The 23,441-nt window shown below is 46.6% G+C and overlaps 1 protein-coding gene across 2 annotated transcripts in view; it reads right to left on the bottom strand.

Annotated features, from left to right (window-relative positions):
- LOC310843443 (uncharacterized protein) overlaps nucleotides 1–23,441 on the bottom strand; it is a 51,184-nt gene that overhangs the window by 22,770 nt on the left and 4,973 nt on the right. Inside the window, exon 4 of one of the 2 annotated variants that reach the window (XM_083736847.1) lies at nucleotides 21,373–21,499. The exons of the other annotated variant lie outside the window; for it this stretch is intronic. Within the exon in view, the coding sequence (XP_083592973.1) occupies nucleotides 21,373–21,499 (127 nt within the window). The remainder of the gene's footprint in view (nucleotides 1–21,372; nucleotides 21,500–23,441) is intronic. 2 annotated transcript variants of the gene reach the window in all.

Genomic DNA, 23,441 nt, shown 5'->3' on the forward strand with positions numbered 1-23,441 from the left:
CCTGCTTCCTCTCCTCTGCCTGACTCAGGAGGAAACCTTCGGCCAGGGCCACCGCCTGGGAACTGGTCTCCGCTCCGCATTCCCTCACCCAGCTCTCCATCTCCGGTGGAAGGACAGCCAGGAACTGCTCCAAGATCACCAGGTCCAGCATCTCAGCTTTCGTGTGCCTTTCTGGCTTCAGCCACTGACGGTCAAGGTGGTAGAGTCGGCTGCAAACCTCTCGGGGTCCTTTGGCCTCCTGGAAACAGAACTGCCTCACCTGCTGGCTCTGCACCTTTGAGCGGAGGGTGTCCTCCTCACCAAGGATTTTCCGCACAGAGTTTTCCCAGAATCCCCCACTGCTCCCAGTTTGGTTGGCATGGCCTCTTCCTGCTTCAGGGCCAGCTGGGTCTTGCTCATCCATCTGTGCTCTCAGGAAGCCTCTGAGAGATCGGAAGGAAGCCTTTGGTCTTCTGCCAAGTTCTGGCCGTCTTAATGAGAAGCTCTAGCAAATCCTAGAAAGCAAAAACATTGTTCTGTTACAGAATTTGTAGGTCAGGAGAAGAAACAGATCCCTGAACAAGCATGGATGAGTCTTGCCAGGAATCAGGACTGGATGGCACCAGAGCCCAAAGCGTGAGATACCTTTTTGAAAAGAAAGAGAAGGAGGAATGCAAAACGTGGAGGCAACTGAAGGGGTTTCTGGGAGATGAATCAGCCTGGTTGCTCCTGCCTTCCAGTCAATGCAAGAAGTCAGAACTGACTGACAAGGGAGTCATTTGAAAAATGGATGCTTGGCTCTAGAGGGGGGCCTCACCTGGGGGTCCTCATGAGTTGCTCTCCCCCCACCCCCACTTCAGGGCACATTTCCCCCCTGCTTCTGTCTCCTTTTCTTGCACTTGGACTCTCTGCCCCTCTCAAGGCAGACTCCTGGGGTGGGGTCCCTTTTTCTTTCTCTTGAGGGCCAGGTATACATCTGTTCAACCCCCTGAGGGCCAAATACATCTCCTTTGGAATTTAGGCAGCTAATTTATTATTATTATTATTCTCTTAGATGGCTTAACACACGCACAGCCACTGATTCCAAGGTCCCTGGAGGCTCAGTGAGGAGCAGCGCCCATTTCCGGCTGCTTTGCCAGCACCAATCCCTTTGGGAGAGAGAGGATGTGGTCCTGGGATGCCCTGCTCTGGGTGCGAGGGGATGGCTGCAGTGGCCTCCGTGGGGAGCTGCCCTGGGAGACACTGGGAAACTGGTCCCCAATGCAGCAGCCAGACTCTGGGCTGGGATCCCTCTCCTTATTCCTGGTCTTTCTCTCCCACCTTTTTTTTGGGGGGGGGGGGCTACTCCACCTCCTCGTCCAGCTTTGGAAGACCATTTGCAGATGTTTCCTCTGTTCTGCAGTGATGCTGAGCGACGTCACACAGAGTTAAAGTCCTAGGGACTCCTTTGTCTGAATAAGGAGATTTCGGGGGAGTCACTGTTTTTCTGAAAGGCCAACTGAGTTTGGGATCCTCTGATCTGCAGGAGGGAGAGCGTGGCAGCCCTGGCCCCTCCCTGGCAGGACCCTCTCCTCCTCCCTGACTTGGGGTCCCCCCCCCTGCAGAAACAGATCAGGCCCCCCCGGCCCCCTCCCCTGCTGCAGCCCTGGGACCCCCACCAGATCCCAGAGAGAGAGAGGGGAGACTCACCAGATCCCAGGAGGGGAGAGCGAGGCAGCCCTTGCAGGAGAGACACCCAAGCAGGAAAGGACTGGGGAGGGGGGGGGCTTGGCTCTGGAGGACCTGGCCCCCCCTTGCTTCCTGTCCTCTCTAGGAAGGCAGCTCACTTCCCTTTAACCCTTGCCAAGCCGAGTCCCTCCAGCTCAGTCCTCTCTTGCTTGGCAAAACCTCAGATTTTTATTTTTCTATGGATTCAGGGGGGCAGCTGCCCCCTGGCTCCGCCCATGCCCAGATATCCTTTTGGGGGTGAGGCTCTTGGCTTGACTCTGAGCATCTCCCTCCCTCGGCCAGAAACCGGAGGAACAGTTTGCAGGGAAAAGGGCTTTGCAGGAGTAAGGAAGCTCCTCCTGGAATTCAGCAATGGGAGGAATGGGGCTGGTCTTGATCTACAGGGTGGCAATTTCAAAAGTCTTTATAAGGCCTTGCGCACCATTTTTCTGGGTCCCTCCTCTCTCCTGCAAGTGAGGGGAGACCCTGTTGCAACAGATCAATGAAGGCCAAGCCCACAGGCTGCTGTTTTGCTCCAAGTAATCCTGGTTGGTGTCTTTGTTTTTGTCCAAGGGAGCCCTCGGATTTTTCCATCAAGACCCCCAGGACTGGACTCGAGGGGTGACTGCCGACCCCCCCCCTCCGCTGCATGGCGCCCCTCCCGCCCTCCTCGTCCCAGGCGCTTCTTGTCAAGGGGACGTTGCCTCTCTGCCGGGAAGCCCAGGGAAGCCCAGCGCTGGTTGCCTCTCGTTGCCCGCAGGTGTTGTAGCTGTTGTGTATTGAGTCAAAGGATTTGATATCTGTATTATTCTTGTCTGTATTTGCATTAGGGGAAAGTAACTGCCTTTTGGTTCCAGAGGGTTCAGCTACTATTGGTTCATTTAAGCTGCTGTATTTGGATCCTCTGTCTTATTGGTTGCCTCCAAAAGGCAGGACTGTGATTGCCTGATATTGTTCCCTCCAAAATGTATCCTTTCTAGCTAGTTCCCTGTCCCTATAAATGTAGCTCTCCCCTCCTCAGGCCCAAGACTTGTTTGCTTTAATAAAGAAGTGTTACTAGAGAACTGTCTCCAGGATATTATGTCAAGAGAGCTGAAATCACAAACCCCACGTCACAACAGTAGCCTTATGAGGCTTTGCCCTCGGGTGGGAAAAATATTGCGCCTGGGAAAGGGAAGTGGGAGTCAACAGACACTCAAGGAACAGTTTCGGAGAAAAGGCTTTTATTTCTACCATCCATGAACTGGTAGAAGGAGCAAGTGTGATAAGTCACAAAAAGCATGCACGAGTTCACAATCATGTGCACAAGCATATATAGCCCATTCCAGTTCCCTCCTCCTTTCTCCTCCCTCAGGAGTCCTCTGAGCATGAACAGAAAGCTGTCTTGGGACTCTTGGCACCCTTCCCAGGAAAGGGGTTTCAGAGTGTTCAGATATGTTTCAATCTCTTGTTCTGGCATGGTTCCCGGACAGAAAGGAAGTTGCAATGTGGTTCTTTAGCAAGGCCAGAAGGCATCAGAAAGGCCTGAGAAACAATGGACTGTTCTCTACCTTTGTTACAGCAGAGCGGAATGTTTCTGATGCTTAGCTGCTGAGAAAATGATTTTGAAAAGCTCTGAGAAGCTTTGAGCCTGCTTTGGTGGGGGGTGACTTTGGGCCTAGGTGAGGTCACCTGTCCTCACCTTCCTTCAGTGTCACCCCCCCTCACTTTCTGTGCAGACCCCATCCTATGCTTGGCTGCGCTCGGGAGTCAAAGCTCCCCCCCAGGGCTGTCTTTAGCATAGGCGCTACTGGGGTGCAAAGACCTGCTCCTTGCCCCCAAATTTAGTTAAATTCAGTGCACGGCACCGTTGAGAATTGCTAACGGAGAAATCTGAGGCTCCCTTGGACAAAAAACAAGGACACCGGGCAGGAATAGCAGAGCAAATTGGTCTTGATTGAAGACTCTGGCGACAGGACTCCCACCTGCCACCAGGTGGAACAGGATGGAAGCCCTGAACAAAAGAGAACCCAAAGTTTTATTAGCTTCTAATCCCCAGGTTACACCCCCCCCCAAACTACATCACTCATACATCTGGTGGCAGTAATCTGAGCATCCTGGACCCTGCCCCATGGTTCCCCTTGCCCTCCACCAAACACCCATGGAGTGTAGCAAAAGAGATATTCACATTTCCCTGTTTCCCAGCCAAGTTCATCCCACCCTTTTGTCTTCCTCTGGGTTTGTTCTTTCTGGAATGACTACCTGTCTGGCACTCAGGTATCAGGATGCCAGGGATTATCGCTCAGGCAGAGGGGCTGCAGAGGAGCTGAGCTCACAGGTCTAGATGAATTTCTGCAACAGTTTGACAAACGCCGCCGCTGGCACGGCGCATCTTTGGTAAATGAGCACACACAGTCTCAAGTCCTTTAGAGGAAAAGGAGGTATACATCTCAGTAATACCTGGGTATATTTGTATTTTGGTTTTTCTAGCTGGATCAAAATTATTTATTACTTCCTAAGAGGTAGATGGTTAGGAGCTTAGGCGGCTTCAGTGGCAGCCCCTGGCCCCCCCCCTTCCACCACCCCCAGGTAAAGACGGCCCTGTCCCTGTCCGAGGGTCCGTCCAGCTCTGGGCTGCTGCTGCTGCTGTTACTCACTTGCAATCATAATTAAAGCTTGCTGCGTGTCCTCTGTTTTTTTCTTTTCAAGGGAGGGTAACAAAATCAGACAAATTGCATTTATTCCCTTTGAATGGCGCAGAGCCAGCCAGGCAGGCAGGGGAGAGGGCACAGCGACAAATCAGCGCAGCTCCCCCTTCCCTCGAAGGCTCGGGGTACGCTTGGAATTGCGGGTGCCGGCGGGGGGCACGACGAATGTCACCCCCCTCAGGATGGCACCCGGGGTGGTCCAACCCCACCGCCCCCACCTTGTTCCCCCTCTGTTCCCAGGGCCTGGAATTATTGTATAGTTTGCATTTGGTTCTCAAGGGGAGAGGGCCAGGGCTGCCGGGGAGGGGGCCCCCGCCAACAGAACGGCTGGGACAGAACCCACCAGGCCATTCCAGCAGTGGAATAGGATTATATTGAAACCGCCTTTTGCACAAAGGAGCAACATGACATGGAGCTGAATCCTGTTGAAATATAAAATAAATGAATAAATGAATGAATAAATAATGCTTCAGTATCTGGGAAAAGATCACATGTGGAAGGCTTCACGTATTTGGGCTCACGTATTTGATGTATGTATTTGGGGGCATTGACGTTCCCATTAATGCCGCAAATTCTGCCCCCACCTTTTGCTGTCATACAAGCCCAGATCATCACACTAACTGGGTGCTTCACGGTAGGCGTGATGCAAGTGGGATGTAAATCTTCTCCGATTCTTCTTCTCACATATTTTTCTTTTCTTCTATTATGTTCTTCAAACTCACGAAATGAAAGAAGACAGAAAAAACCAACCAACTTGTTAGGAATCACATAACAAGTCAAGCTAAGCAAGTTGTGCTTCCTTATTTTAGTTATTTGGCTATAAATTTTGATAGAATACAGGTAATTGCATTCTTGATTATATTATCTTTCCATTGATACATAATTTTATGCTATTACTCCAAAAGAAGTCGTGTTATTGTCAGGGGCGCATGCCGGAGCCAGGCCCTGGGACCGGTGGGGCTTTGCAGGAGTGGGGCTTTCCTAAGTTTGTTCTGAAGAGGCAAGGAGGCACGGCTGCACAGGTGAGGCCAATTGGCACCTGGTGGCAAGAAAGAGCCGGAAAGGGATATAAGGTCAGCATTTCCCTTTGGCTCTTTGCCACAGCAAAATGTTTCCTTCCTTGGGCTTCTTGACTCCTTGATTCCTGATCCTTGGACCCGTCGCTCTCTCTAGCCAAGAGAAGAGTCTGATGCGGGCCCTGGGACTGGGCTTGTCTTGTGGAGAGGGGGCCATTTCGCAGCAGAGTGTCCAGCCAAGAGGTTGGGAAACGCCAAGCCCCAGCTGTGCTAGGAGGGGCTCAGCTGAGGCTCAATCCCTCTGCACCCCATTTCCTTCTCCCTATCCATATTCTCTTTCCCCAGGGGGGCATGCTGGCCTGGAGGCAATGATTGACTCGGGGGCCTCTGGCGTCTTCATGGACATCAGTTTCACTGAGAAGTATCAAGTACCACCAGTGGTGAAAGCCTTGCCCATTTCAGTGGTGGGTCTGGAGGGGACAACCCTCACATCAGGACCCATTGCCCGTGAGACCTGTCCACTGGCCAGGTTAGTGGCACCCCTGCACCAGGAACTGTTAACGTTTCAACTAGTCCAGACGCCACATTTCCCTGTGGTCCTTGGAAGCCTCTGCTTGGTCCGACATGACCCCGCCATTTCCTGGGTGCAGCGGATGTTGTGTTTCTCATCGTCTTTCTGCCACGACGTCTGTGCCCAACCCCCGTGTTGCCGCCGGCACCTGGGAAGCCTCACCTGCCGGCCCTCAGTTCTTCCGCTTTGCAGGGGACTGCCCCAGACTGGGCAGGGTTACCGGATGTCGGCCTAATCCTGGAGCCCTACCAGGATTTGGTGGACGTGTCTGAGAAAAAGGGGGCTGAGGCTTTGCCACCCCATCGGACTTACGATTGTCCTATTGACTTGCAGCCAGGAGCAGAGATTCCTTTCAGCCGCATTTATGCCTTGTCGGCCCCTGAACTTGGGGCCCTCCGAGAGTATTAGATGACAATCTTGCCAGGGGGTTCATTCGCCCCTCTACTTCCCCTCCTGGCCCCCCTCCCCCACTTGCATGTTTTGCTGCTGCCTGCACATCCCTAGAATGCTTCCCTGGACGCAGCAGCACCGGAGCAGAGAGGGAGGAGAAGGAGGCAGCTGTTGGTTGCGCTCCTAGGCGCCGGAAGCTGAGCTGGGTGGGCTGGAGCCTGCGCACAGGACACGATCCTCTCCGCTCTGCTTGCCAGGAGGGCAGGGGATTTCCCTGCTCTTTGTTGCGTTCGTCTGCTACCAGTCTACTTGCTTAGTGTGTCTGCTTGCTGCGAGGTGACGCTACCGCAGCCTGCGCTGAGCTACGAAAGGGGAAAGGATCGTGTCCGCCTGCTGATTCCTTCCTAGCCGCCTCACCTTGCACCAAGCAGACACGCTGAGCAAGGGGAATGGGCCATTGCTGGCCCGATCCGAGCAAACACAGCAACTGAAAACAGAAGAGGGTGGGCAGTAAGACCCTGAGGCAGAGGGCAGGAAAGGAATTCACTGCGGCTGTGCACTCCCTGCCAGAAGGGGGCAAGAGCAAAAAGAGGGTAGCAGCAGCTGACTTTAACTGCCCAGTGAAAACCATACGCAGCAGGAGTCGCAACTGAATCCTTAGGAAGGCGCCGCAATAACTAGGCAAGGGGAAGAGGGCTGATGAACAGACGGTAGCCTTGGGATGCCGTACAGATCGAGAGGCGCCACACACAAGGTCACTCCAACGCCCCCTTTAACCACGCGCTCTCCCGTGCAGCAACACGCCTCACACGCCTCCACACACACATCAAAATATGCCCGATACAGGAACCCCAGCAGCCTCCTCCCTGCAGCCCACCCTCCTCCGTAACACGCAATCTGATTTTCGCCCCTGCACTTGGGCCAGTCGGCTCCAGGGACCACATATTCGCTCAGGAAGACACACAGACATTTCCCCTTACTTTTGAGAGGAAACAAGTGCGTCCTATCGAGCGAAAAATACGGTAATGTTCCCTTTCAAACAGGATACGTGAACCTCTAAGAGAACTCAAAACCCACATAAGGAAAATGTTTAATAATTTGTCGACTGTGTCCAAATTAACAAAGGTTTTGTCCCTTCATTTCTACCACAGCCAAACTAAGTGAAGGAAACTAGACTGAGCAGAAAATAACAGTAGTAATTATATGTAAAGGTGATAATATTTAAATGAATAAAATGCTGAACTCTAAGGTATTTTTTTTATCGTTTACACCTTCCCTTATGATATTCCCCCCTCTTTGGCTTTTTACCCCTTCAGTTGTTAAACAGGGTTGTGTTGTTGCCCCAGCTCTATTCATTATTTTCATTGCCATGATCCTACACGTTGTCGAAGGGAAACTCACCACCGCAGTAGAAATCATATATCGAACAGAAGGAAAGCTCTTCAATCTGAGCAGGCTGAAAGCAAAGAGTAAGGTTACCGTAACTTCCGTCCTAGAGCTTCAGTACGCTGATGACAACGCAGTGTGCGCACGCTCAGAAGATGACCTCCAGACCATGCTAAACATCTTCACAGAAGCTTACGAGAAGCTTGGCCTATCACTCAACATCCAAACAAACAAAGTGCTGCACCAGGTACAAAATAACCCCTCTGCAATACCACAAATCCAACTCAATGGTGTAACAGTGGAAAATGTCAATCACCTCTACCTGGGCAGTTATCTTTCCACAAGGGCCAACGTTGATGCCGAAATCCAGCGTCACCTGAGCTCTGAGAGTGTGGCTTTCTCCCAATTGAAGTGCAGAGTGTTTGAGGACCGGGAGATTGGCAGGGAAACCAAAATGTGTGTTCTTTTTATGTGATATCCTATGTCCAACTATGTGCACAGCTACACTTGCAAATGGCCTTAAGAGGCGTGACATGCAAGTCCCTTTCCGATTACAAAAACCCACACACCTGGGAGGGGAATAGCAGGTTATTATTTAGTGCACATCTATATAACATACAGGACCAAATAGGGGTGGGAAATATGTCTATGTGTGAACTGTAGTTAAATGTGGAGAAAATATTTGCGGTTCCTACAGAACTTAAGCAAATTTATCTCCAACGGGGGGAGCTGTTACAGAAATGATGGGGGGGCACCTTTAAATTGTTAAATGTTACAAATATTATGCCTGAATTATGCCTTTTGCCTTGACAGCTCAGGGGAAGATATCTCACTTTATAAATCCTATCAAATCAACTCCTTTGCCAGTTTCCTCCATTCCAATGCTATTTTGCACTTGGAAAAGGGACTCCAGAAAGTACCCAGAGGTGACAATTGCTGAGCTGATTATTGGAAAGCCTCACCCCACCCCCAGACTTGCCTAGGGGTCCAGACATGCAAAGGTAGTTCTATTGTGCTTTGGGTGCTGGGACTTCAGAGGTCTTTGCCTAGGCTCATCTTATATCTGAGTCTTGCCCTGACAGGTTTCCTTCTGCTAATCTTATACCAAGGGCTTGTCTTTTTTTAAAAAAAAATAAATAAATTTTTATTGAAATTTCCACCAAATTTTTTAACAACAAACAAAACATTAACAAACAAAACATAACAATAACAAGAAAAACAAAAAACACATATAATTTCAACTCTTAATTTCATGTAACTTACTTTCCCGACTTCCTCATACCTCCCCTTTCTGTATTCTTATGTCTAATAAATTTGTCAACAAATCCTTCCCTTACTTTTAACTTAATTTTAATAACACTCATTCTCCTTTCACTTAACCATTACCACTATTAACCTCGGATTTTCTCCTCCAGCGTCATTCTAACATTCCTTAATTTTGGAATATTTCTTTAGATAGTCCTTAAATTTTTTCCAATCTTCTTCCGCCGCTTCTCTTCCCTGGTCTCGGATTCTGCTCATCATCTCTGCCAAACTCATGTAGTCTATCACCTTCATCTGCCATTCTTCCACGGTGGGTAGATCTTGCATCTTCCAATACTTTGCGATGAGTATTCTTGCTGCTGTTGTAGCATACATAAAAAATGTTCTATCCTTCTTTAACACCAATTGGCCGACTATGCCCAGGAGAAAGGCCTCTGGTTTCTTAGGGAAAGTGTACTTAAGTACCTTTTTCAGTTCATTATAGATCATTTCCCAGAAAGCCTTAATCTTTGGGCACGTCCACCAAAGGTGAAAGAATGTACCTTCAATTTCTTTACATTTCCAACATTTATTATCGGGCAAATGATAGATTTTTGCAAGCTTGGCTGGGGTCATGTACCACCTGTAAATCATTTTCATAATATTTTCTCTTAAGGCATTACATGCCGTAAATTTCATGCCGGTGGTCCATAACTTTTCCCAGTCAGCAAACATAATGTTATGACCAATATCCTGTGCCCACTTAATCATTGCAGATTTAACCGTTTCATCTTGTGTATTCCATTTCAACAGCAAGTTATACATTCTTGACAGATTCTTAGTATTGGGTTCTAACAATTCAGTCTCTAGTTTTGATTTTTCCACCTGGAAGCCAATTTTCCTGTCCATTTTAAAGACTTCCATTATTTGATAATAATGAAGCCAGTCTCTCACTTTCCCTTTTAGTTTCTCAAAACATTGCAATTTCAATCTGTCCCCTTCTTGTTCCAAAATTTCCCAATATCTCGGCCATTTGGCCTCCATATTGAGTTTTTAACAGCCTTTGCTTCCATTGGCGACAACCACCTTGGAGTTTTACTTTCCAATAAGTCTTTATATCTAATCCAGTCATTATATAGTGCTTTTCTGACAATATGGTTTTTAAAACTTTTATGAGCTTTAACCTTGTCGTACCACAGGTATGCATGCCACCCGAAAATATTGTTAAAACCTTCTAAATCCAAAATGTCAGTGTTTTCAAGAAGTAGCCAGTCTTTCAACCAGCAAAAAGCTGCTGATTCATAATAATGTTTAAGGTCTGGCAGGGCAAATCCCCCCCTTTCTTTTGCATCAGTTAATATCTTAAATTTTATTCTGGGCTTTTTGCCCTGCCAGACGAATTTAGAAATGTCTTTTTGCCACTTCTTGAAACAGTCCATCTTGTCCAGTATTTGTAATGTTTGGAACAAAAACAACATTCTAGGCAATACATTCATTTTTATAACTGCAATTCGACCCAACAAGGAAAGCTTCATATTTGACCAAATTTCTAAATCTTTTTTTACTTCAGTCCAGGTTTTCTCATAATTATCTTTAAATAAGTTCACATTTTTAGATGTCATATTAATCCCCAGATATTTCACTTTCTTAACCACAGTTAAAGGTAAAGGTAAAGGTACCCCTGCCCGTACGGGCCAGTCTTGCCAGACTCTGGGGTTGTGCGCCCATCTCACTTAAGAGGCCAGGGGCCAGCGCTGTCCGGAGACACTTCCGGGTCACGTGGCCAGCGTGACATCGCTGCTCTGGCGAGCCAGAGCTGCACACGGAAACGCCGTTTACCTTCCCGCTAGAAAGCGGTCCCTATTTATCTACTTGCACCCGGAGGTGCTTTCGAACTGCTAGGTTGGCAGGCGCTGGGACCGAGCAACGGGAGCGCACCCCGCCGCGGGGATTCGAACCGCCGACCTTTCGATCGGCAAGCCCTAGGCGCTGAGGCTTTTACCGACAGCGCCACCCGCGTCCCTAACCACAGTTAGCCCTGTCTCATTCTGAAACCTTTCTTTTTCAAATGTTGTTAAATTTTTCTCCAAAACCTTCGTTTTAAGCTTATTCAATTTAAATCCTGCTACTTGACCAAACTCTTGAATTAATTCTAAGACTCTTTTAGTACTAGATTCAGGCTCTTGTAACGTAAGTACTAGATCATCTGCAAATGCTCTCAATTTGTATTGTTTCGCTCCGACCTGCACTCCTTTAACCAACTGGTCCTTTCTAATCATGTTCAGCAAAACCTCCAGGACTGATATAAAAAACAGTGGAGAGATTGGGCATCCCTGACGTGTCCCTTTTTCTATCTTAAATTCTTCTGTAACCACATTATTTACAATAAGTTTTGCTTTTTGTTCAGAATATATCGCACCTATACCGTTTTCAAACCCTTGTCCTACCCCCATCCCCTGGAGATTCTTCATCATAAAACTCCAAGAAATATTGTCAAAGGTTTTCTCGGCGTCCACAAATATCAAAACTGCTTTAGTATTAATGTTCACTTCCAACTTTTCCAAAATATCAACTATGTTCCTTACATTATCTGATAGATGTGTTCTCGGGAGAAAGCCTGCTTGATCTCTATGAATCTCCTCCATCAAAACTACTTTCAATCTTTTCGCTAAAATGTCAGCAAAAATTTTGTAATCCACATTTAGTAAAGAAATAGGGCGGTAGTTTTTAAGTTGAGTCTTTTCTGTCTCAGTTGTTGGTATAAGTGTGATGTAGGCCTCTTTCCACGTATCTGGTGCCCTTTTTCCCTCCATAATTTCGTTACAGACTTCCTTCAAAGGTTGTATCAACCACTCCTTCAAAACCTTATAGTATTTGGAAGTCAGTCCATCCGGTCCTGGAGATTTGCCCATTGCCATGTTTTGAATGGCACCTTCTATTTCTTGCTCTGTTATTTCCTGATTCAAAATTCTTTTGCTTTCCTGTGAGATCTTTCTCAGTCCATTTTTTCCCACAAACTGTTCTATATCAATATCTTTCTGCGGCCCTTGTGTATACAATTGTCTAAAATATCTCTGGAAACAGTCTCTAATTTCTGTTGGTTTATAAATGTTCTTTCCATTCACTTCTAAATTTGTAACCGTATTCAGTTTTTGTCTCTTCTTTATTTGCCAAGCCAGCAGTTTACCACATTTATCTGCCGATTCAAAAGTCTTTTGCCTCATTTGCTTAATTTTCCATTCTATTTCTTGATTCATCAACTCCATATATTGTGTCCTGTGATTTTGGCTTTGATCTTAATTTCCTTTTCCCATCTTTTATCTTCTCCAATATTTTTTCTTTCTTTTCATTCTGGCTTTTCTTTTTGATTGCATTCTGTTGTATCAAGAATCCTCTCATCACTGCTTTGCTTGCGTCCCAGATTATTCTTTTTTCTACCTTGGTTCTCATGTTAATTTCAAAATAATCTTTTAAGGTTTTCTGGGCCTTTTTACAAACTTCTTCATCTCTAAATAGGGTGTCATTCATCCTCCATCTGAAGGTGCCAATTGTTGTTAGCTTCATCACCATCTTTACCGCATTATGGTCGGAGCAAGTTTTTGGGCAGATTTCAACTTTTTTTATCTTAGGTGCCATTCCTCTAGTAATCCAAATTTGGTCAATTCTAGTCCATGTCATTTTGGCTTCAGAAAAGAAGGTTCCCTCTCTTTCAAGTGGGTGTTTTATTCTCCAAATATCAACCAAGTCCATATTGTCAGTCATTTCAAAAAAGATTTTTGGTAGTCTTCCATCTTTTGTAACTACCTGTCTTTGAGCTTTATCCATATTAGTTGAAACTACTCCATTCATGTCTCCCATCAAAATTAAATTTGTGGCCATATAATCCATCAAAATCTCGTGCAACTTCTTAAAGAATTCAACTTTCCCCTCATTTGGTGCGTAGATTCCCATGATCAAAAATTTCTCTCCTTGGACTTGAATTTCAATTGCCAGATATCTTCCTTGATCATCTTTAAAAATTAATTTCGGTTGCAATTTTTCCTTTGCATATATCACCACTCCTCTTTTTTTAACTCTATCTTTTATTAATAAGTAATTTCCTATGTGACCTCGTCACATGAGTCTCTTGTAAACAAATCAAGTCCAATTGTTCTTTTTTTAATAAATGAAAAACACTTTTTCTCTTCCGAGGGATGTTTAAACCGTTACAATTCCAACTTAGAAGTTGCAGAGCCATGATGAGTCTATTTGTCTTCTCCTCCTACTGCTCCGAGTAGTTCTTCTTCTTCTGTCGGTGGTTTCAATCTATATGGTAAATTGTCTTTGTCCAAAGTTCCTCCTTGTCTGGACATCTTTGCCAAGGTTAACCCCTCCCCTTTGGTGACATGTCAGTGATACTATGCTAATCCTATCCTTGGGTCTTGACTGACTCATTTTCCTTATGTTAATCTTGTGTAACCCTCCCCTTTCTGACGTTTTAGTGATGTAGTAATGACGTATTGATGATGCTGTACGAACTGTATTCTGGGATATGGTGGGAAGTTTTAAAAGTCAATGTCCCCCCATGGCTCTGGGTTCCCTCGCTGCTCTTGAACCTGTTGCGCAACAATCAAGGATCTCCGTCTACTGGCTGCTGTTTTGCTCCAAATTGCTTGGCTGGAATCTCCTTCTTTTACTGACCGCACGGACCCACGGGGGACTTGTGCCCTGACGAGCTGGGATATTTTTGGTGATGCAATGTATTCTTGTTTTGAGTGCTTTTTTCCTTGTGTTTCCTCTCCTATTTTGAGGGTGACTTCTACTGGGGCGTGATCTGTGATTTTAATGTTACCTATGTTCATTGATTCTACTGAGGGGATCGGACCTTGTGTGAGCAGAATGCTGTCCAGAGGGACACTGTGCCATGGCGCCCAGAAAAGAATGTGTGGCTGGTGTCTCCTGGGTTTTCTTCACCCCAAATGTCAGAGACCCCTGTTTAAAGCATTTCTAGCAACTTCTAAGAGTCCCTAATGGTTGGGGGTTTCCTTCGGAGGAAGGTTGCCCAGGGAGTTGTAGGGTGGGTGTCTTTCATGGATATGCTTTTCATATTTAGGATGAGGTCACCCCCCCCCCCCGGAATTGCTTCCCCTTTGGAGGAGGGGAACTTGTTTAATGTTTTTTGGATGAACTCTAGCTGTTTCAAGTTTGGGGCATATATGGAGCCAACTGTCAGTTTAGTTTTGCCATCTAGTGTCCTTTTAGCAAAAACGAGTCTGCCTCTTTTGTCTTTGAGGACTGTTCTGGCTTTGAAGTTCAGGTCTCTACTGAGTATTATGGCTACTCCACAGGACTTCCCTGAGCCAGGTGCAACTCACTGTTGACTGAAGCAGGGATCGCTCAGGAGTTTGGGAGGGTTGTGTATTTATTGTAGGAAGGCAATGTGTGGTTTCATGGTGTTTACATACAAGGTGATGCCTTTTCTTTGATGGGGTTTCCCAACCCCCTCACATTTAATGTAATTGCTTTTAAGCTAGCCATCTTGCTTATCTACTATATAGGGTGATTCCATGCCAGCCCGTCCGGGTTGCCCTGTGTCTCTCACCTTGTATTGTCTATCAAACCAGTGAAATGGCGCTGACCTAGAGATTAAAGTAAGATTTGGGTTAAAGAGTGGGGGATGGGTTGCAGAAAGTATCCCCTATGTAGTCATATAGGTGTTTATTTGGGGTATCATGGGCCATCTGGCATTTAGCCAGTTGGTCCTAGGTCTCAGCTAGCATGGAGTTCTTTGTTCAAGTTCAGGCCATCCTCCCTGTTGTTTGGAATAGGAAGTGGTCAGTGAAACGGTGTCAAGTGTCTTAATAATAATAATAATATATTTATTTATTTATAATAATTTTTATTAACTGGCCAATCACATCAAATTAATTTATTATTTATACCCCGCCCATCTGGCTGGGCTTCCGTTTAGGGCTTTAAAGGTCAGCACCAACACTTTGAATTGTGCTCGGAAACGCACTTGGAGCCAATGTAGGTCTTTCAAGACCAGTGTTATGTGGTCCCGGCAGCCGCTCCCATTCACCAGTCTAGCTGCTGCATTCTGGATTAGTTGTAGTTTCCAGGTCAGCTTCAAAAATAGCCCCACGTAGAGCGCATTGCAGTAGTCCAAGCAGGAGATAGCCAGAGCATGCACCACTCTGGCGAAACAGTCCGTGGGCAGGTAGGGTCTCATCCTGCGTACCAGATGGAGCTGGTAAACAGCTGCCCTGGACACAGAATTGACCTGTGCCTCCATGGACAGCTGAGAGTCCAAAATGTCTCCCAGGCTGCGCACCTGGTCCTTCAGGGGCACAGTTACCCCATTCAGGACCAGGGAATCCTCCACACCCACCCGCCTCCTGTCCCCCCAAAACAGTACTTCTGTCTTGTCAGGATTCAACCTCAATCTGTTGGCTGCCATCCATCCTCCTACCGTCTTTGTGACGCCTATGTTGGATATAGGGTCCATAAGCAATGTTGCTAATGTTATTAACATCACTGGTATGTTGGGGTAGAGATGAGGGTGTTGATATGCTCTGGCAGCCCCAATGTGCTGCTTGTTTGTCAGATTTTAGCCTGTTTGTGGATTGTTTTATTGAGGTTAGGGTGAAGCAGGACCACCTGGAGGAATTTTACCCTTATGCTTTTCATATAATCAGTTAGCCATATAACCATATATCCTTATAATGATTTTTATATAATCCATGTTTGAATCAGGACGGCTTCCGCAAAAGCTTATAGCAAATTGCTTAGATCGGAAAGATCCGAAATGAACTCTGCCCCAGTTCCCTTCCCTTGATCTTCTCAATGTCTCGCTAGCATAAGGGGGAAGCAATAAATCTGATGTGCTGGCACTTTCCCCCCGTCCAGACAGGGTCCCGAGTAGCTCAAACAGGAAGATGCTAACCACAGAATGTCCCGGTATAGCAGATGGCTGCGTAGGAGCGTAAGGGCTGAAGTTCCTTTTTCTTCCTTCTTACCATAAATCAGGGGAAAGGTTAAATGCATGTTCAGACTGAAAAAGCAGAAGTTGGGAGGGAACTCTTTGCATGATCAGGGGGCAAGGCTTGAATGCGCTCATTGGTCTTCTTTTTGCTGCCGTGTGCGATTGTATCTGATTATGTCATGAACTATGATGTAGGTACTCAGGTATAAAGCCTCTGGGCGCTAGAGCCCGGGGCCCTGTCTTTGGGAAAGGATTCCACTGGGTCTCTTATTCCTCAGCAATAAATATCACTTTCTTTTTCGCCACTGCTGCGTCTGTCAATTCTGGGACACAATTTGAGTGGGTCACTGGTACCTTAAAAATCCTTGCAACAAGGGGAATTATTTTACTTAGTAAGGCGTGGGGAGGGGTGCTGAGAGTGAGTTGTAGATTGTTGGGTAATGGGGAGTGTCTTTTTATGTCACCTGGACTGGTGTTGGGTGGGGATCTCTGTGGAGGTGTGAGGCTGGGGGGGAATATTGATCGTGTTAGCTGTATTGATGGCTTGGGGGGAGAGGAAAAGGAGGAGGGGGTCACCAGTCCATCGGGTTGAGGTGACTTCTGGTTGCTTCATTCTGCCTTCTGCCACGTTGACCTCCTCTCCACGTTTCGTGTCATCGGCAAATGGGATGAGCACCCCCTCAGTTCCTTCATCCAAGTTGTTCATAAAGATGTTGAACAACAACGGGCCCAGGACAGAACCCTGCAGCACCCCTCTTGTCACTTTTCCCCAGGATGAGGAGGAACCATGGAGGAGGACTTTTTGGGTTCGGTTAGTCAAATCCACCTAACAGTTTCCTCATTCAGCCCACATTTTAGAAGCTTAATGGCAAAAATATTATGGGGGACTTCGTCAAAAGCCTTACTGAAATCAAGATGCACAATTTCCACAGCTATTCCCTGGTCAACAAAGTTTGTAACTCCATCCAAAAAAAGGGGAGGAGAGATTTCTCTGGCTTGACTTGTTTTTGGGAAAGCCATGCTTTCATCTTGTATGCTTATGTTGTGAAATCTTCAATTGGAGGGCACATAAATATTAAAAATGATAATAAATAAGGATATTGGCAAGCTGGAACATGTGCCAACGAAGGCTATTAATGTATTTATTTAATTTATATACCACCCGACCCAGTGGTGCCAACTTGAATAAAATATTGGTGGGGGGCCAGGTAAGCCCCTCCTTGCACAATCAATCACATGATGCATAAAGGGCATTGGAATGGCAATGCCTATCAACTGGGGGGGGGACCCTCAAATATACTATTGGGGGCAAAAACTCCTTGGTCTCTAAGTGTTGACTCCTGTTCCCACATGTCTCAGGACAGTTACAACATTAAAACAACATAAAAACACAAAATACACATCAGTAACTCAACTCCTCACCACATGTTAAAAGGGCCTTAGATGTCAATCAGCCAAAGGCCTGGTTAACAAGGTGCGGATTTGCCTGGCTCCTAAAGCTACAGAATGAAAGATTTTCCCGACCTTTGTATGAATTCTTTGATGGGAAGTGAGAGAGGAGTTACGAATGAATATCTTTCCACATTCCGCACACTGATAGGGTTTCTCCCCTGTATGAATTCTCTGATGAGACGTGAGAGATACGCTCTTCCTGAAGCTCTTTCCACATTCCACACACTGATAGGGTTTCTCCTCTGTATGAATTCTTTGATGGGAAGTGAGAATGTCTCTCCTCTTGAAGTGCTTTCCACATTCCCCACACTGATAGGGTTTCTCCCCTATATGTCTTCTCTGATGGTAAGTGAGAGAGGAGCTCTGACTAAAGCTCTTTCCACATTCCACACACTGATAGGGTTTCTCCCCTGTATGAATTCTTTGATGGGAAGTGAGAGTGTCTCTCCTCTTGAAGTGCTTTCCACATTCCAAACACTGATAGGGTTTCTCCCCTGTATGAATTCTCTGATGAGACGTGAGAGATACGCTCTCCCTGAAGCTCTTTCCACATTCCACACACTGATAGGGTTTCTCCCCTGTATGAATTCTCTGATGAGACGTGAGTTGGGAGCTCTGATTGAAGCTCTTTCCACATTCCACACACTGATAGGGTTTCTCCCCTGTATGAATTCTTTGATGGGAAGTGAGAGTGTCTCTCCTCTTGAAGCGCTTTCCACATTCCACACACTGGTAGGGTTTCTCCCCTGTATGACTTCTCTGATGGTAAGTGAGACTGGAGCTCTCCCTGAAGCTCTTTCCACATTCCATGCACTGATAGGGTTTCTCCCCTGTATGAATTCTCTGATGGGAGGTGAGAGATACCCTCTTCCTGAAGCTCTTTCCACATTCCACACACTGATAGGGTTTCTCCCCTGTATGAATTCTTTGATGGGAAGTGAGAGAGGAGCTCTGACTGAAGCTCTTTCCACATTCCCCACACTGATAGGGTTTCTCCCCTCTATGAATTCTCTGATGGTAAGTGAGATGGGAGCTCCAACTGAAGCTCTTCCCACATTCCATGCACTGATAGGGTTTCTTTCCTATGAGAATTCTTTGTTGGGAAGTGGAATGGGAGCTCTGACTGCAGCTCTCTCCATACTCCAAATTCTTACGTGGCTTCTCCTCTCTGGGGATTTTGTCTTGTTCAGCCTTGTTCTCGATCTGCAATTCATCACAATCTGCAATGGAGACAAAAAGGGATTAGAGCCTCAGGAACAAATGAAGAAAAACTGAAGGGAGTTCCGTGTGTGTTCATTACCTTTGTGTTTTGTCATTAACCAACATATTTCTTATTAGATTCTGATGGGTTGTTGAATGTTGCTTTCTTTGATATACTGTAGTGGTAAAATTGTGAAAGCCTTTTAGAAAAAAGTGCATTTCAGATGTTTGATGGCTCCTAACACCACTTCTTTTGGAGTACAGTAGATGTTCGGGTTGCAAACATGATCCATGTGCGCAACACAAAAACACGCAACCTTAAGCGAATGTAACCCGAGTGTCAGGAAACTGCCATCGGAGCCAGAGGGAGAGGGAGGGCTCTGGAGGGATTCCGGAGAGCGTCCCAGGAGGGAGAGAGGCAGCCCATCTTCTGGGGAAGGAAATCAGTGTAGCACCAGTGGAGAAGGGGGGCAGATGGGGGAATCAGCGAGGTGGCTCCATGACTCCTCGTCGGAGACCAGCGGGGAGAGCACGGGTCCTCCGCTGCCCACACCCTCCCTGCGCAGAAGGCTTCTGTGCAGGGAGAGTAGGCAGAGACTAGGCGTCAAGGAGCTTCTTTGCTGGAAGAAGTTCAAGAAACGCCCACTGACGGATTCTGCCAGCGATTGAGACAGCCACGGATGAGTGACTGCCCGGACAGAAAGGGTTGACCCAGGTAACCTAGACAAGCGTGGCACCGATTTACGCACCAGCAACCCCTAGAACCATTACACCGAGGTATGACTGTAATACCATAATATTATATAGCAATGGAAATATAATTTAATCAAGAATGTAGTGCAACAAAGTTTGTTCAATTATCTGTATTCTATCAAAGGTTATAGACATATAACCAGAAAAGGGAAGCACAACTTGCTTAGCTTGACTTTTGTCAGTGTATTATGTGATTGCTATCAATTTGGTTGGTAGTTACTCAGAAAGAGATGTAAAATCGTACTATTAAGTGAACAAGGCTACAGGTATGAAGAAATTAGAAGATAGATTGGGGAAAACTTAACCAAAGCTGGTCTATATTTTTGAAGAGGTATAAGAGACTCAGTCACTCCAAAATCAGACTGGTAAAGGCAGGAAAAGGTGCACAACAGCAAGTGATGATCGAAGAATGGAGAGACTGTGCCTGCATGACAGAAGAAAATCATTACGTTCTTCATTAAATTATTTTTCCATTGATATATAATTTTATGCTATTACTCCCCAAAAAGTGGTGTCATGAGGTATCAAAGCTCTGAAATACACTTTCTCCAAAAGGTTTCCACAATTTTGTCCACTAGTGTAAGTTGTTCATTTTAAAGTTACTTTTTAAATGGGGACAGATTGTTATGATTAATGTTTCTGGTTAATATAAGTGTTGGAAGCTGCCCAGAGCAGCTGGGGCATCCCAGCCAGGTGAGCAGAGTAAAAATAAAATTATTATTATTATTATTATTATTATTATTATTATTATTATTATCAGTGCTAATACCTTTCCCGCCCCGACCTGGCCACAGTGATCCATGCGACGGTCATCTCCAGGCTTGACTACTGTAATTCGCTCTATGCGGGGCTGCCCTTGAAGCTGTCCCAGAAACTCCAGCGGGTACAGAATGCTGCAGCGAGGCTCCTCACGGGGTCCCTGCCATGGGAGCATATTCACCCAGTGCTTTTCAAGCTGCACTGGCTCCCGGTGGAGTACAGGGTCAGATTTAAGGTGCTGCTTTTGACCTTTCAAGCCCTTCACGGCCTAGGACCCTCGTACCTACGGGACCGCCTCTCCTGGTATGCCCCATGGAGAGCCTCAAGGTCCATAAATAGCAACACCCTAGTGGTCCCAGGCCCTAAAGAAGTTAGATTGGCTTCAACCAGAGCCAGGGCCTTTTCAACTCTGGCTCCGGCCTGGTGGAACGCTCTGCCTCATAAGACCAGGGCCCTGCAGGATCTGATTTCTTTCCGCAGGGCCTGTAAGACAGAGTTGTTCCGCCTGGCCTTTGGCTTGGAGCCAATTTGATTCCCTCCCTCCCTCTCTCTCTCTCTTTTTCCCCCTCCTCTTTCTTTCTTTTCCTTCTCCTGCAATGAGGCTATATTTTAATATTTTAATGTTCCATTATTTTAATGTTGTATTTTATTTTTGTTTTTAAGTTGTAATCATTCATCTTGTTTTTATTATTGCTTGTAAGCCGCTCTGAGCCCGGCCTTGGCTGGGGAGGGCGGGGTATAAATAAAAAAATATTATTATTATTATTATTACTACTACCTGAGATTCAATAAGCCTGGCTCTTCTCTGGGATGGATTTTGTTTGGCCCAGTCATGGCATCCCCTCCATCTCCACTGTCAGTCGTCTCTCTGTTCAACCCAAGACTGACAGCACCAAAAACAAAAACAGCACCACTGAAGCTAAATAAAAAAAATTCCTTCCAGTAGCACCTTAGAGACCAACTGAGTTTGTTATTAGTATTAGCTTTCGTGTCCATGCACACTTCTTCAGATACCAACACTGAAGCTGACATTTCAGATGCCTGGGCAGTTCAGACCAGCCGAATCGTGGTATAAAAAGGCAGAACTGGAGGAAGATGGTTCACAGAAAAAACTGGAATTTGCTGTTCAATGTTTATTGTTGGGGTGTTAGGTTCCCAGTTGTTGGAGGGGGCGCTGCTGAGCTCTGTGGAAATGTATGAGGTTTGTCACATAGAGGTATTTTTTGAATTTCCAGGCAGATAGGACGATCCCACAGGGAGACTTACCAAGAGAGGCCACGATCCCACGATTCTCCTCCATGACGTCCTTATGCAGAGCTCTCTGGTCAGGATCCAGCAACGCCCACTCCTCATCCATGAAACAAACAGCGACATCTTCAAAGCACACTGGACCCTAAAAGAAAAGGGAAATGTCCTCTTCTGAGACAGCAGAAATATGATCTGCTACACAATGCTCTGTTCTTTCCTTCCTCTTAATTGCTGTGTTGTTTCAATAGGATTGACACTTTGACACACATTCTGGAAACGTATGTCTAGATGTTTGGTTCTGGCCTTCAACTGCCCAGATTCTGCCAACTTCAGACAGGGTTCATTGTCTTCCCAAACCGTGATGGGCAGGCAACAATCCCCATAGATCTCTTGCACCAGGCATCTATAGAACTCCAGTTCCCTGCACAATTCCCAGATATCCCAGATATGGACTTCCTGTCATGCAGATTGGCCCCGTCGCTATCTGCCCTGCAAGTAAGCACCGTCCCACCTGCAGCTGACAGCTTGAGACTGAAGTCCTTGGTATCCTGCAGGTAACGCAGCACCCGCTTGATACCATGCCAGGCATTTACACTGGGCTTTGATGCTTCCCTACTGAGCAGATTGGTAGCAAAAGCAATGTCCGTCCTGCTCCATTGGGACAGATCCAACAGACTACCCAGAGCTGACTGGAAGAGCTCAGCATTCTCAAACTCAACGCCTTCTGCTAGCCAACTGTCTTTCACACAGCTTGTCTCCATGGGTGCCCTAACCCCTGCACAATCAGACATTCTGAACTTCTCAAGCAACTGCTCAATCTTGCCTTTCTGACTGAGCAAGAAGCTTCCATCTTCAGTCCTGTCTATCTGAACACCTAAGTAGATCCTTACTGCACCCAGGTTCTTGAGCTGAAACAGTTTTTCAAGCTCTTTGGCAAACTTCTGCACCTGTTTGTTTGCCCCTGAGATGTGAATGATGTCATCAACAAAGATCAACACCATTTCCTGGGACTCCTGACCCTTTAAGGTACAGGCAGCTGTCAGCAAGACTCTTCCTGAAACCTAGCTTCTCTAAGGCTTCATCCAGGTACAAGTTTCAATTTCTGGCCGATTGCTTTAAGCCATAAATGGACTTGTGAAACTTCCATACAGGATTCGGCTCATTGCCCTCAAACGCTGGAGGAGGAAGCATGTACAGATCCTCCTGGAGGTCTGAGTTCAAATAGGCCACATCCACATCAAAGTGATGCACCTGAAAACCTCTTTGTGCAGCAATGGCTAAGAGCATGTGCAGAAATTCACATCTGGAAGTAGGAGCATATACCTCAGTATAATGCAGCCTCTTTTCCTGCATGAACCCTCTGGCTGCTAGCCTAGCCTTGTACTGTGGTTCCCCTGCTGCTGTGGGTTTAAGACGGTAAACCCAGCGCCTGCTCACGGCCTGTTTGCCCACTGGCAACGTTGTGAGGGAGAACACACCTAGAGACTCCATTGAGCTCATCTCCTTCTGCATTGCCTCATGCCATTTCCTGGCTTCTTCCTGAGGCAGTTTCTGAACATCCTCAAAACTCTCGGGTTCACACTGTGCCATGCCAACCCACACACTTGTGACTGCAAACCTGTCAGGAGGTTTACCTTTCGTTGTGCGAGCTGAACGTCTCAACCCAGTTTCAGGTACCCCCTCAGACCCACTAGGACCAGCTAGAACATCCTTGGCCTCCGAGAGCTCCCCCTTTGACTTACTGCTGGATTTAGACTTCTCAGCTGAACCTGTGGGTGAGGAAGGAGTACTTCTCTGTTCAAGCTTCACAGCTTTAGAAGTTCTTCCCTCTACCTGCTCTGGGTCAGGACTCTGTGCCTCAGCAGCAGGTTCAACCTCTACCTCTTCCTCATCAGCAGAGTCAAGCAGACTCTCTGAAAGAACATCAGGGTTCCCATGTATGCGTGTCCATCCATTCTACTCACAGAACTCAGCACTGCTGCTGAGCAGAATCCTGGACTGATTGCCTGTTGGATAGGCAAATCTCCACCCCTTGGTCCCTGGCTCATACCCACAGAAAATCATCTTTTGGGACCTAGGGTCACCCT

Source organism: Podarcis gaigeae, assembly GCF_964106915.1.
Source record: "Podarcis gaigeae genome assembly, chromosome: 4".
Taxonomy (NCBI): Eukaryota; Metazoa; Chordata; class Lepidosauria; order Squamata; family Lacertidae; genus Podarcis; species Podarcis gaigeae.